Source organism: Spermophilus citellus, assembly GCF_964194105.1.
Source record: "Spermophilus citellus genome assembly, chromosome: 7".
Taxonomy (NCBI): domain Eukaryota; kingdom Metazoa; phylum Chordata; class Mammalia; order Rodentia; family Sciuridae; genus Spermophilus; species Spermophilus citellus.
The window spans coordinates 114,133,591-114,149,721 of NC_138188.1; the positions used below are offsets into that span (position 1 = coordinate 114,133,591).

Genomic DNA, 16,131 nt, shown 5'->3' on the forward strand with positions numbered 1-16,131 from the left:
TCAAAGAAGTGCATCTCAGGGTCTTCAATTGGAGGATGCAGAATTTTGTGTCGAGCTATTTTTGAGAGTCCAGGACCTTCCTACTCACATTAAAACATGATATAGAATCTCAGGAACTTTTGACTAAGAGGAATAAAATAAGGAAAGCATTTCCTTACCACTAAAACTATTCTGTCTTAGTGATCTCCCTCTTCTACTTTCATAGGAAGAGACAGAGTTGAAAATATGCTAATCCTGAAACTAACTTGAACCAGATAATGGGTGTTAGGAAATACCCAAATTGCCACTTATGGAAATATTTAGACATTGGGGAGAGTCTAGTTCAATAGAAGCAAGATGATTATGTTTATTATTTTTGCACTTGGGAGCCTTCTGTTATTTTGAGCTGGGTGGGAGAGTTACAGAATAAGATAGGCTTATGTTGATGCCAGAAGTGAGAAAGAGGTCATAAAATAGGCCTTTTTTGAATGGGCAGGGAATGAGCTTCCTTTTCCTTATTAGTGACTGGACGACCTGTGATCTCTCCCTGTAGGAGGCTAATATGTGGGCCTAATACTATTGATGTTGAAATCACACCTATTTGGAAACTGCTCATCAAGGAGGTAATTTCTCCATGATTTTCTCTTTGCATTAGACAGGAAACAAAGAGATTATGTTCTGGTCAAGCAATCAGGAGTGCTGCTTGTTAATAAGTAGCCATAAGTGGGAGATATTTTTTAAACATCAGGCATAGTTTCTTCAGATCTCTCATCTACCCTTTTCTTTAAGTTCCTCTTTTGCACAATGCCTGGTATAATATTAGGCTGTGATGCTTGTGCGCCTACTTATTATTTGATGACTGGATAAATATGGTTTTCTTTTCTTTTTTTCTTTCTTAATTCAATGCTGCCTAGCCTGTTTCAACTTTGTGAAACTAAAATTATATGTATTATGTACATATAAAATATACAAATTCTATATAAATAAATATGTTTATGTAGCACATATTTAGAAAAACCAATCATTTTCTTAGGCAACGTATACAATTTCCTCAATGTCCAAAATTATAGGGAGAAAGAAAGCATCTGTTCAGTTCTACTGATCTCAATGTATATGTAAGAGACAAAGAAGAACTTGACCTTCATTTGCCAAGTTTAATTTTTTCTCTTGAATCCTATCTGGGCTTATCATTTTTCAAACCATAACCACATAGTAGTACTGTGGGTCTTACCCTGTACTCCACCTCCAATTATCCTTGCCTTAAAAAAATAGGTTACTAAATTCAGCTGGATATTTTCAGTGAAGTTTTGAGCATGAAAGAAAGCAAAACAAACTGGTAGGAAAAGTTCTATGTGTTTCATCCCCAACCTGAAGCAAGGATTACCATTCTTGTTTTAGACAGATGCAAAACAACCAGAGGGAATTTGAGGAAGGGTACCAAATGCTTTTAACCAAAGCAGGATCACAGCTATTGGGGATTATATCTATTCTCTCTGAGTGTTTTAGATGCTCAGTTGTAGCTTACTACTTTCAGCTCAGCTCTGTACATATGGGAAAACGTGGTCTTCAACTCATCCACGAATGTAAACTCTTCAATGGCTTCAAATATGGCCACTGTGATGTCCTAGAGAAGAACAGTAGACTAGAAGGTGTTTTAATTGTGCCAACCTGAATGAATCCTTCTCCTTTCTGAAGGCCAGTAAATGTAAATGGGAGATGGTGATACCTCCTCTTTACACAACTAATGTGATGGTCAGTTTGATGATACAAGAGGAACTAGTTTGTAAATTGTAAAGTGTGGCAGTGAGTAAAAGCAAGTACTCTCGGGTTAGATTGTGTGGGTTTCAGTTTTGACAGTCACAGCTGTGTGACCTTGGGCAAGTTTCTCAATACTTCAGGCTCAGTGTCTTTATCTTTGCAATGGCAATAAGTCATGACTTCTGGTTAATAAGGTAATTATGGAAATAAAAGGAGCAAATTCAGACAAAGTTGCTTAGTGCAGTGTCTGGGATATGACTACTGACTAAATATAATAAGGAAAATGACATACGATGTGGGGTGATTTATGTCATAGAGATGATTATGAAAACGGGTCAGTGAATAGCTATGTGTGAGGCCTAAATATCTCCCTTGTCTTCGTGTTTTATGTCTGCCAACAGGTTCTCAATCCATTTTACATATTTCAACTCTTCAGTGTCTGTCTGTGGTTTAGTGAAGACTATAAAGAATATGCTGTTGCCATCATAATCATGTCTGTCATTTCCATAGCTCTGACAGTGTATGACCTCAGAGAGGTGAGTTTTCCCAGTAAGCCCGTAGTCTCAGAAAGGGAGCATAAGTGCTTAAGGAGAATCATGAAATAGTCATTGCTCAGTTCATATTTGGAATTATATAATGGCCAATGCTCAACAAGTTAGTTCTTTCTCTTCCCTCACGTCCCAATCCCTAGTCTTTCAGGTTATATTTTTCCCGGTGGAAGGTGGAGAAGTCTGTTTAATATGAACTTAATTTGAATATGCCCTTTATGTTTGGTTAGTACTCATTTGTCAAAGCTCCAACTCAATCCTTAGCTTCTTCATGCCTGAAACAGGGGATCTAGGGGCTGTTGGAAGAAAATCACATAGAACAGATTGGTTAGTCACACTACAAACCCATGAGAGCCAAGCTTATCTGGGAAAGCTTTCTATACATGTCTGATCAAGGTACTCTGCCATTCTCTGAAATTGAGTTTTCAAATCCAGTCTCTCTTCAGGTTTCTGGAATGTCCATTTTCCCCATATTCCACTTTTCCTTTCATTCAGCAGATAATCTCACATCAATCTCACATCACAAGACGATGAAAGCCTAAAATAGGAATTTGCTCAATTCCCCACTCTGCAACTATCAGATGAGCCATCTCTCCAGCTCCTGCTCTCTCTGTCCCCTCAGTGCAATGGAGGAAGTGCCCTCAGCCCCACAGTTGAGATACTGTCCTCTTCCAACTTCCTGGTGCTTATGCAGCCCATGATGACTCATTTTTTTCTGTCTCCATAAGAGTCTTCCCATCACTGCTTAGCACTCCCAAGCTTCTTCAAACTGAAAAATAAAATTCAACCAAAACAATTCTTTATTCCTTCAGGGGCTGCTATGTCTCATCTTCTTTTACTGTAAAATTTCTTGAGTCTCTGTGCCTGCTGTCGCCATTATTCACCCTCCTCCCTCTTTTCACTCATGCTGAACTGGTTTCCTCTCACAACTCCACTTAAACAACACTGTTTAAGGTTGACACTATTAACCTAAAGCCCATAGATGGTTTTAATTTTTTTAAGTGTATTTTTGTATGTGGGAATTTTATTGTTGAGTGCTTTCAACAGTGTTAATCAAAGAATGAGTGAGGAAAACAGGAGAGAGAGAGGGAAGAAGGGAGAGAAATGGAAGAAAAATTGAACAGCAATGCAATTGCAACAAAGGCCTTAGCTAATTCCAGTTCTGGGAACCAGAATCTTTCTTCAGAATCATCCTGAATCAAAGTCAGAGTGCCAGGTCATCTGTCATATACCACATTGAGGAATTATGCGATGCAACTCCCCCTAGAGAGAGGTTGTGACCTCGGTGAGACAGCTTCCTAATGCCAAGAGCAACCTATGAAAGGCTTTACCAAGAGCAGACAGAAGCCAATATTCCCAGCAGCTGGGGGAATAACTGCCTCAGACCTGGAAGGGGGTATCTGGGAAGCACACCATAGTAGTAGTAATTTTCAAAGAAATCTTTTAAATTAACTAGTTATTTTCCTTAATAGAAGGAGGCCATGATCCATGTGGCCATGATAAGCGTAAGTTTCAAACAGAACAAAATAGTGTGAATGAAAATTAAGGACCCTTCCCATTGGAGGAACTTCCTGGAGTCCAACTCTCCTCTCAAGAGTGATCTACTAGGATCAGGTGTTCTGTATACTTTTCTCAACATTAAATGCACCCCATTAATTTGTTTTTCAAAATGGAAGTACGCTATGTACACTGTTCTGCGCTTGCATTTTTTAACCTAATCTATCTTGATTATCTTTTTGTATCCTCACAAATATATTTTCTCTAGATCAACCACGGTCTTTAAAGTGGTCTAATAGCTACTTAGGATGGGTACTTAGGCTGTTTCTAATCTTTTGCTACTAAACAGAGCTGCAATGAGAATCCTTGCACACATACCTTTTCTCACCTCTACATCTATATGTATATATGTACATCTCTACATATCCATATTACATATATAAATTACAAACATGTAATTTGTATTACATATAAACATGTATATAGTATATATATGCTTATATATCTATATTGATATGGAGATATAAAATTTCTGCAATTGGAATTAGTCTTGTGACAAGCTGGGTGCATTATTTTAATATATGTTGTCAAAATGCCTCTTAAAAAGCAATATCAATTTATAATCCTTTCAATTGTAGAGGAATGTTTCTTTTCCTTATCTTTGTCAATATAAATGAAATAGAATTTCATAACGTTAATAGCATGTTTTTCACCATGAGTTGAGAATTTCCTCATGCTTTAAACTATTTGTGTATTTTCTACTGTGAAATATCTGTGTCCTTTGGTAACTTCTGTTGGATTGTTGTTTTGCTTTCTGATGTTATAATCCCCAGAAGGAATCTTGAAAGGAATAAAACAAAAACAAAAACATATGTTTGGATTTACATTTTTTGCCTAAAAGTTTTATCAAAAGAATATATCAGAAACTAATGAGAATAGTTGGTTAGTGGAGGGGAATAAGATGGTGGAACCTTTATACTATCTGCATTTTCACATACAATTTATTTTGAGGCACACGTGTTTTTTTAAAGGTCAGATGGAGGAGGATCAGTCATAAAACAGAACCAAGGCCTGGGGTTTTGGCACAATGGTAGAGCACTTGCCTAGCTTATGTGAGGCACTGGGTTTGAGTCTCAGCACCACAAATAAATAAAATAAAAGTACACTGACAACTAAATATAGATATATATATACCTGTAGTCTTAGCTACCTACTGGGAGGCTGAGGAAGGCCTTGAACTTTTGGCTCAAGTGATCCTTGCTCTTTTTTATGCAAGTGGTAGCATAATTATCTTGCTTTGTACCTTGCTAGTTTGAAAAATTATTAGTGCTGTGTCTTCAGGCTGTTGTCATGTGAGCACATGAGAGATTCTTCATTGTTTTTATAGCTGCCTATACCAACGACTTCTAAAGGAAACTGCTAAGGACTTTCAAATCTTTTTTTTTTTTTTTTTTGATGATTTGAGCAGCAGAAATTTATTTATTACATAATTTTGTAGGCTGGGAAGTCTGAGATTGAAATCGTCCATTTATGCACACAGCAGACACTAGGCCCTTAGTTATTCAAGGACAAAGGTTATGTCTATTCAAAATGTTTTGTATGAAATGGACATTCAAATCTTTATATAACTCAATTCCAAATACTACTTTTGAGTTCCAGAATCATATACCCCACAAGCTATTTGTCATCCTTACCTTGATATCCAAAACTTACTTTATTTTTTTTTTAAGAGAGAGTGAGAGAGGAGAGAGAGAGAGAGAGAGAGAGAGAGAGAGAGAGAGAGAGAGAGAGAGAATTTTTAATATTTATTTTTAGTTCTCGGTGGACACAACATCTTTGTTGGTATGTGGTGCTGAGGATCGAACCCGGGCCGCACGCATGCCAGGCGAGCGCGCTACCGCTTGAGCCACATCCCCAGCCCCGACAAAACTTACTTTAAATCCAGCACATCTGGTGAGGTACCTCACTGACCATTCAGTTGCACAAACCAGAAATATGTTTCTTTTTTTCCCCCTCTCAATCATATGGCAGGTTCTACTGATTTTCCCTTATAAATGTCTCTTGGAATCATTCACTTTTCTCATCCCACCCCTATTGTGGTTCAACTTAACCATTGTTGCACGTCTGGCAATATCCCCCCATCTACTATCCACCCATCCATCCTTGCTTTCCCCTAAACCACTCTCCATGTAGTAGGCTAGCTGTGGTTTAAGATGCCAAAGAGAACATGACCAGTCCCACGCTCTCAACACCAAAATGCTTCAAAGTATTTCCTTTGCTCCTCTTAGGATAAACATCTAACCCTTATTCTGGCCCTTAACGCTCTGCCTCAGAAGTACTCAAAATTCTTAGTCACCAGAATCCTTTGTATCCCCCGCCCACTTTCCATTTTGCTTTATTTTATTTCTCTTTCCATGTTTTTTATTGGTGCATTATAGTTGTATGTAATGACAGGATTTGTAGTCACATATTCAGACATGTACACAATATAACAATATAATTTGGCCAATATCACTCCCCAGCTCTTCTCCCCTCCCTCCCTTCCACTTACCCCAGGGTCATGTTCTTCTGCTGATCTCCCTTGATCTTTATGAGACACCTCCTGTCCCACCTTTCATTTCCTTTTCCCTCTCTGGTTTCCACAAATGAGAGAAAAATAACACTCTTGACCTTCTGAGTCTGACTTATTTCACTAAGCATAATGGTCTTAAGTTCTATTCTTTTTCCTACAAATGACATACTTTCATTTTTCTTTGTGGCTAAGTAAAACTCCATTGTGTATATACACCACATTTTCTTTATCTATTCATTCATCAACAGATACCTATGTTGGTTCCATAGTTTGACTATTGTGAATTATGCTGCTATAAATACAGGTATGCATATACCACTATAGTATGATGATTTTAATTCTTTAAAATAAATACCAAGGAGTGATATGGCTGAGTCATGTGGTCATTCCACAGCTAGACTTTTTTTTTTTTAGAGAGAGAGAGAGAGAGAGAGAGAGAGAGAATTTTTAATATTTATTTTTTAGTTCTCGGCGGACACAACATCTTTGTTGGTATGTGGTGCTGAGGATCGAACCCGGGCCGCACGCATGCCAGGCGAGCACGGTACTGCTTGAGCCACATCCCCAGCCCCAACAGCTAGACTTTTGAGGAAACTCCATATTGATTTCCACAGTGGTTATACTAATTTACAGTCCCATCAGCAGTGTTAAAAAGTGCTTCTTTTTCTCCATATCCTCTCTAGCATTTATTGTTGTTTTTATTCTTGATGGCTGCCAATCTGACAGGTGTGAGATGAAATCTTAGTGTAGTTTTGATTTGCATTTCTCTAATTGCTAATGATGTTGAACACTTTTTTTAATGTTGGCCATTTGTGTTTCTTCTTTTGAGAAGTGTCTGCTTCATTCATTTACCTATTTATTAATTGAGTTATTAGGGGTTTTTTGGTGTTAAGTTTTTTGAGTTCTTTATATTTCTAGATATTAATCCTCTTTCAGAAGAGTGGCTAGTAAAGATTTTTATCCCATTCTGTAGGTTCTCTGTTCACATTCCTAATTTTTTCTTCTGCTGTGCAGAAACTTTTTAATTTGATGTTGTCCCATTTATTAACTCATGTCATTATTTCCTAAGCTTTAGGGTCCTATCAAGAAAGTCACTGACTGTTTTATATTCTTAAGAATCACTGAGGACCTCAAGGAGTTTTTATTTTTGTAGCTTGTATCTACAAATATTTGTCATATTAGAAATTAAAACTCAATATTTATTAACTCATTTAAAATAGCAATATTATAAATAGCAATATTATCTCATATTAACATAAAGGCTTTATTTTTAAAGAAAATAATCTTATTTTCTGAAGTAGAAATAATTTAGTGATAAGAATGTTGTTCTTTCACATTTTTCCAAATCTCTTAAATGCTATAGAAGATATCTAGATTTTTATAACTGCTTTTGTGTTTAAGCTGCTGTCATATTACACATCATTCAGCCTCTGGAAAACTCCACTGTACATTTGTGAAAGAATGAAATTTTAAAAGGCAGTTGATATCACAGTATTATTATGAAAATAGTTGTAACTTTTCGGCCCCTGTGAGTTCTTGAAAACCCCGAGGCAGTCCCAAGTGACTCTCTGAGAACCACAGCTCCTCCTATACTTGTGACTGATGCACTTGTGTCTTTGCCTTGTCCTGATGGTTTGTATCTGCTCTTAATTCACTTCTGCCTCAATTCACCCAGCCTCTTCCTGGCTTCCTGCCTTCTAGCCCCACGAGTCTGTTTCCTGAAGCATGTTATTTTTTCTACCCACAGAACACTTGGACATGTCACCTGGATTTGTCCTTTCTTTTCACCCTCATGATTGCCCTCATCCCCCTGACTAAACAACTCCTACTCATGTCTTAGCTTCAGCATCACTTCTTTTTTGCAGTCAAGATTCTCCTTGATTCCCTTTGCCATGTATTCTCCAAAAGCACCTTATTTTTCCTTATTACTAATTATAATTATATACTTATGTATGTGATGACTTGATTAAAATGTATTTCTCTCAGTAGGTTATAAATTCCCTGATGGTTATGTTCCATTCTGTCTCATTTCTTAACAACAGACCTGGCATTTAAAGGCTGCGCAATACACATTTGTTAAGTGAATGCACAAATGAACAAGAGAATAAGCTAGTAGCAGAACATTCTTTGACTTTGTCCTATTCTGTTAACCATCCTTTTTTTTTTAAATATTGTTTTAGTTGTAGATGGACACTGTATCTTTATTCTATTTTTTTTTTATTTATTTGGTGCCAAGTATCAAAACCAATGCCTCACACATGCAAGGCAAGTGCTCAATCCCTGAGCTAAAACCCCAGCCTCCTGTTAACTATTCTTAAGCTGTATTTATCAGATTTGTAAATAATTTGAAACTTGGAGATTTAGGTACAAAATCATGATTAGAAAAGGAACCTGGTAAGTGATTGGGAACTTTAAACCCTCAGAATCAGGTGGAGGTCTTTCACACAACAATTAACAATTGTTAATTCAATATAATTAACAATAGAGTTAACAATCCTTAATTCAATATAATTACATAATATTTTTCTTTTTTCTCTTTTTGTTGATTCACTCTCGGTGTCCCATACGTTTCATACATTAGAACAACAAATACTACAAGGAAATAGCAGGAACCACTCCACTCTTTATGAAGTTATAGATGAGGAACTCTGATATGGAGTTCCAAAAGCCCCAAAGCAGAAATAATGCTTAGCAACAGACCTGGCATTTAAAGGCTGCTCAATACACGTTTGTATTTACCCACTTAAGGAACGGTATATATATTTATAGTTTTGAAAAACTCTTCTGGGTGAAGAAAAGCATGTTGGGAAATTCCTTTCTGCTAAAGAACACATACTTCTTATTGCTGAAGATTCTTTTCAGGTAACTCCTTAGCTGCTCAGTCTTTTATAGTCCTTTATATTCAGCTGGCAATAAGATAGCACTCCCTTTTTGCAGAGGTTAGCACCTTTCTGTGTAATACCTGGGTCCTGTACTCAAACAAATAATCCTTTTTCTGTTTTCCCTTCCTTTGCAGCAATCTGTAAAACTCCACCATCTAGTTGAATCACATAATAGCATTACAGTATCTGTGTGTGGGAAAAATGGTAAGTTTCATTATTTTAGATCTATGTGCTATCCATGTAGAATCAGAAAAATACTTGAATTTGTGTTTCTGGTTGTTCCTATTACTCCCATATTCATATGCATCTTTCTTGTATATTTGCTTATAGGGAGGAGGAACTTGAGGTCTTTTTGCTTTAGGAAAAAAATCCTTGCTGATGGAAATAGAATTAACAAACTCAAAAACTGAACATCTTTGTAGTGGACATTTGACAAATGTTGACATATGTATACACTGTGAAAACATGACCAACATGAGGATAATAACCCCTTCCCATAAACAGGCACTTTTCTGCTTTCTGTAATTATAGATTAACTTCCATTTAGGAAGTTAATATACAACATACAGTGTTGTATGACTTGCAGTTTTACCTTTTATAATATATTTTGGACTACTTTGGGGGGGATTAATGCTCATAATTGTTTTGAGATTCATCTATTTATTAAGTGTATCAATAGTTCATTTTATTCTTGAGAGTATCCCAGTGTAAAGATATGGCAATTTATCCATCCATATATCTGCTAGTGGACATTTAGGTTGTTGGTAGTTGGGGCAGTTACAAATGATGCTACTATGAACATTTGAGTATAGATCTTTGTATGGGCACCCATTTTTATTTTTTGTGGGAAAATACCTACCCATGTAATGTCTAGATATGTGGTAAATAGATATTTAACATTTAAGAAGTTGCTAATTTTTTTTTCCAAAATGGTTGTGCCATTTGATGTTCTCACCAGTTCTGAATGAGAGTTTCAGTTACTCCACATTGTTGTCAAAACTTGATATGGTCAGTTTTTAAAATCTTAGCCACTTTCATGTGTGGAAGTATCTCATTGTTGTTTAGTTTGAATTTCCTTACTGACTAATGACCTGGGACATCTTTTCAATTGTTTATTTGACACTTGTATCTTTTTTGGTCAAGCATCTGTTCAAATATTTTATTATATATCAGACATATGATTCACAAATATTTTCTCTATATCTATGACATCTTTTTATTCTCCTCACAGTATCTCTCATGGGGCAGATGTTTTAATTTTTAATTGTCTACTTCATCAAATTTTTTTCTTTTGTGGATCCTACTCTTGATATCTTATCTAAGACATCTTTGCCTAATTCAGGGTCACCAATATTTTCCATATTATCTTCTAGAGTTTTATAGGTTTAGGTTTTCCATTAATTATAAAATTTGTTTTTGTTTTGGATTAAAGTTTTTGTTTTTTTGCAAGAGGTAGCTCCATACTTCATGCCATGTGTTGAAAAGAGTATCTTTCTCTAGTAAATTACCTTTGCACACTTGTCACTAATCAGTTGTCCATGTACGGGAGGGTCTATTTCTGGATATATATCCTAGCTTTTGTATCTGTTTGCTTGTCTGTATACCAGTGCCACATATGTCCTTTATAATAAAATTTGAAATAGGGTGATATTTCACATCTAGTTTGGTTGGTTTTTTTTTAAGAGTTATTTTGATGTTTTGGACCCATATCCTTTTCATATAACTTCTATAGTCAACATGTTAATTTCTTTAAAATAAATGAGATTTTGATTAGAATTGTGTCTATTCCACAGATCAATTTGTCTAAAACTATTGATTAACAAAATTGGATCTTTTGCCTTCTAAATGTGATATATTTCTCCTTTTATTTAGGTCTTTGGTTACACTCAGCAGTGTTTTGCAGTTTTCAGTATACACCTTATTTCTCAGATTTATTCTTAAGTAGCTCATATTTTTATGTTATTGTGAATGTTAATGTAAATATTTAATTGTTCATTGTCTAGCCATTCCTTCATATGCACCTGCTGATCAGAAGGGGCTATTATCTTCATATTTACATACTGAAGAAGGAGCCTCTGCAGGTTTTTGCAGCTCTCCTAGGGTAGTGCTCTCTCTGATGTAGAAGATCCTGCAAACTTCTTCATCTCCATAGAATCTCCTCTGTGCTCCTACCTCAGGGAGTCCTCTGAACTGCGAGCTCCCCTTCCCTGAAAAGGGAACTGTAAACTCTTTAATAACAGTAAACTAGGCAAATGCAGACCACCTTCATTCGTTTCCCAACTTTGTTGTTTGATGTTCACTGCCCCCAAACCGTTGTTTCATATATTTTGTATGGTTTTTGGTTGTTTTCCAATGGGAAGATAAATCTTATTGTTTTTATTCCATCCTGCTTGGAAATGAATTTTCACATTTAAAAAATATTCTGATCATTTTTTTTTGTTCTAACTTATAATGATAAAATACTTTGAGCATATACAACAGTAAGAGAATATAACCATGAAGCCCCAGTACCTATCACCTAGATTAAATAATTACCAACTTGTTGAATCTTTTTTTAAAGCTGTATTACTAATTCTTTTACCCTAGATTATTCTGTAACTATTTCAAATATCATTTCATTTGAAACAGCATGTAGCTTTAGTATATAAAGACCTCTTTTTAATTCCCTTATTATTTAAAAACCCCTTCAATGTTCAAATCTGTCAGTTATATAGGCAGTGTTCAGATTTCTTCAACTGAATCAGTGTGTATCTATACACTAATGATAGAATTTCTAACTATATTATATATTATTTTGTGTACATATAAGATAATTGTAAATATGCAAAAATATATGTTTTAATATAAAAATATTATATATACATTTTCCAAATCAGGATTCCCATATCCTGCAATTGATTATGTCTTAAGTGTATTTTAATCCACAGGTTCCCTCCTCCATATCTTATTTTTGCCTTGCAAATTTTTTGTTGAAGAAAATAAGTGATTATATATTACTTGTTAGACCTAGAGGCTTGATTATTGGCAAGAATAGTCTATGATTGGCATTGTATACTGAAAGCACATAACATCTAATTGTCATATTTTTGTAGTGTTAGCAGACATAAATGCTCATGTCTTAGGTTTATTATTTCATTAGGAGCTGCAATATATTAGGTGGAATTTTTCTGTTCTGTAAGAAAAACCACTCCCCTTAAGTATTTCAACACTCTGAGATTCAGTTTAAGCTTTCAAACTAATGGGTTGATCATCTAACATCTCCCAAAGGCTTTTAATTTTCCAGTGCTATAATGTTAGAGCTGGTTAGTACATTTCCATCCATTACAGTTCTTGTTCCTGTTTGCTCAAATTATTCCATTTTTAGCCATTGAGAACCTCTTCAGACTGGCTCCTGAGTTCTTTTGACATGACCTCAATAGTCATTGAGACAATCTGTTAAACTCATTTGGACAATTCGTGACCAAACCTTGACCGGTTCACTTTTCCTGGAAGTCTGTAGATACGGTGCTTAGAGACTCAATCAGTGTTAGGAGTGTTCATTTTTATGGGGTGAGTCACTGTTGGTGGACCTTTTCAGAAGACATTTTTAGTAAGTGATTTTTTAAGAATAAAATGCAAGTTAAATAAAATATGAGTTCATACTGACATTTCCAATTCTAGTTTAGAACTATAGAATTTTTAAAAATTTTTTTTATTGATTGTACTCAAGTTTCCCTTTCTTCTATATTAAAAGTGTTTATTCTCAGTGACGGGAACAAATTGGTCATTTGCTTTATCCTATTATATACAATAATCTTAGAAAAACAAACCAAAACACTCAACATCAATATGATTCCTAAAACAACTTAAGATACTTGTAGATTCTTTCTCACTGCTTTTGTGATATTTCATTAGAAATGTACAAATTATATATATTTTTAAAAAATTATGGTTTAAATCACTCAAAATAGTTCTTGGTATGTGGATTTCGGCTAACAATTTGATAGAATCATTTAAAAAATATTTTTAGTTGTATATGGATGCAATATCTTTATTTTATTTATTTATTTTTATGTGGTGCTGAGGATCAAACCCAGTGTCTCACACATGCTATGCAAGCATTCTACCACTGAGCCAAAACCATAGCCCCGAAAGGATCATTTTGCTCATCTTACTTTAGCGTTAACTTTTCAAATTTATTTTTGTATTTCCATGTATAAATAATATGCAAAATATCCTCAGGGTTTGAAAGTCAAATCCATAAGAAAGATGATATTCAAGGGAGTCTAGCTTCTTTCCCTATTCTCTCTGCCTTGTGTCTTCATTCTCTATAATAATTGATGAATTGATAAATAATTTGATAAATTATTATTCTCTGTAATAATTGATATGATAAATACCATATTTCTGTTTGTTTTCTACTTATTATTATATCTAAAAATAGTCAAATTGCATATGAAAATATTAGTTGATATAATACATACAAAACAAGATATATAAATTTATATTGCCATTATTTTAGGTAAACAAAGGAAGAGAAAACATACTTAACCATTTTTCCTGTTGGTACTTTACATGCTTAACTGTTCCCAGGTCTTTTAATAGCAATGTATGTACGTATTCTTCATTTGTTATTTCAGCATCGCACTCTGTTGTGTGGAGGAACTATGATAATTCAGTTGGTGCTGTGTTGAAGAACTTTTAGCCTTTTACTATTATATATGTTGCTGAAATAAAAATACTTCTGCATATATTGTTTTATATTTTTTTTACTATATCTTTGGTATACATTAAAGAACAAATGCATGTGTAATTTGGCTAGACCTATATTGCCAGATTGCATTTACACCAGAAATGTGTGAGTGCCTGTTTCCTCATAGCCTTGCCAACAGAACATCCTGGAAAGTTTCTATATTTTTCTACTCGAGTAGATGAGCCGTGTTATCTTTTGTATATTTTCTCTACTTTTTAAAGAAATAATTTAAAACTTACAGCAAAGTTTCAAGGACAGTTCAAATAACTTTTTTTCCAGACAGTTTAAGAATAAATTGCTGATATGTGATGACTAGGATGCTAACATTGGTTAGTGTATTGTTCTTAAAGACAAGGACATTCTTCTATGTAAACAACAGTACAAACAAGAAGCTAATATTGACGCATTACTTCCAACTAACCGTCAGATCCTATTCATGTTTTGCCAGCTCTTGGACAGGGATCCAAGGTCGCTGAATGCCTTTGTTTGTCATGTCTTTCTAAGATATTTCAATCTTGGCTTTTATGACCTTGATGCTTTGAATTCTGATAATTTTGTAGAATAGACTTGTCTGATGTTTCCTCCTAGTTAAATTCAGGTTATACACTTTTGTCTGGCAAATCACAGACACAAAATTGTGTTTTCGCTTCTTCCTCTAAGGTGGTACATAATTTCAATTTGTTCTATTGCTGATGATGTTAACTTGGATTACTTAATTAAATGGTGTCTGCCAGGTTTCTTCTTTGTAAATATGCTCCTTTCCCCTTTGTAATTAATGGTTATTTTGTTGAGAGATATTTTGAGACTACATAAATAGACCATCTTCATCAAATTTTCACCCACTAGTTTTAGTATCCATTGATGTTTCTTGACTAAATTAATTACTTTGATACTTGCCAAATAGCGATTTTCTAATTTTATCTTCCTTTCCTAATTATTTAATTGCCATTTTGCTGCAAGGAAAAACTATCTTTTTCTCATTTATTTATCCATTTACTCGTGTCATTATGGATTTACAAATCCCTATTTTATTTGACGGCTATAGTTCTTTATTTTCATTATTCGATTGGATGTTAAAATTGTTACAGATTTAGGCAAAAGGGCTCTTTAAATTGGCTTTTTTATAATGCATCTCAGTCATTCTTTGACCATTCCCTACTTAATGGCACAGAAAATGTTCTAGATTATATGATACTTTTTTGGCCCACCCTTGTAATCACACCTCTCTCTAAGGAACCTTCATTCTTTTCAGGGGGAATTTAGAAGACAAAATTTGCACACTAGGTGTTCTCTTAATATTGGGGTTTCACTGTACTTAGACGCTCTCAGAGGAAAGAACTAGAGAATATATATATATATATATATATATATATATATATATATATATATATATAAATGAGTAGATCAGCAAATACACTGTATAAGATAGGTAGATGGACGGATAAATGTTTGCATATATTTATATATCCTTGCTCGTTTACCCCTATATTATTTTTTATTACACTGAGGTATACAATTCTTTTGTTGTTGTTCTTTTTAGTTATGCATGACAATAGAATGTATTTTGACATACATACATGGAGCATAATTCCCATTCTTGTGGTTGAACATGATGTGGAGTTACACTGGTCGTGTATTGATACAGGAACATGGGAAAGTTATGACATCTCCAATTCTAAGCCACAGGGTTCAGTGCAGTTTTCTCTCTTTCTATATTTGTAATTTCCTTCCTCAAGTGAGGAACCGCGTGCTCATTAACCTCATTTTATCAATCCTGCCTGATTGTGACAAATCTCCCGTCATTGATGATGTTCACATTGCCCCTCCCCTGACTCCTATGGGGACATGTTTCCATCCTGATGACTTCAACATCCCACAGGAGGACCCTGCTAGCCTCTGCTCTGTCAGAGTCAAGGCTCCAATACCCCATAGTGGCTGCTGCCCCACCCCATCCAGACCACTGCATGCTTACCTCCATAATGACTTTGGGATTGAATTAGGAAAGAAAGAAGTAAAGATACTCAGTCAGGCAATCAGGAAAGAAGGAAAGAAGAAGAAATGTTCACCTCTCTCATTATGACTAAAATTGAGCACCTTTTTAGACATTTAATACACCATTTGTGTTGTGTTTTATGTGTGTGAGAGAGATCTATTAATATCTAG

General features: G+C 34.9%; 1 protein-coding gene across 2 annotated transcripts in view; it reads left to right on the forward strand.

Annotated features, from left to right (window-relative positions):
- The window catches only part of ATP13A4 (ATPase 13A4), a gene marked incomplete at both ends in the record, with an annotated part of 126,487 nt that overhangs the window by 60,353 nt on the left and 50,003 nt on the right, over nucleotides 1–16,131 (forward strand). For both annotated transcript variants that reach the window (XM_081300940.1, XM_081300939.1), the window contains 3 exons: nucleotides 533–602; nucleotides 2,139–2,273; nucleotides 9,371–9,440. In XM_081300940.1, coding sequence (XP_081157066.1) covers nucleotides 533–602; nucleotides 2,139–2,273; nucleotides 9,371–9,440 — 275 coding nt within the window. The remainder of the gene's footprint in view (nucleotides 1–532; nucleotides 603–2,138; nucleotides 2,274–9,370; nucleotides 9,441–16,131) is intronic.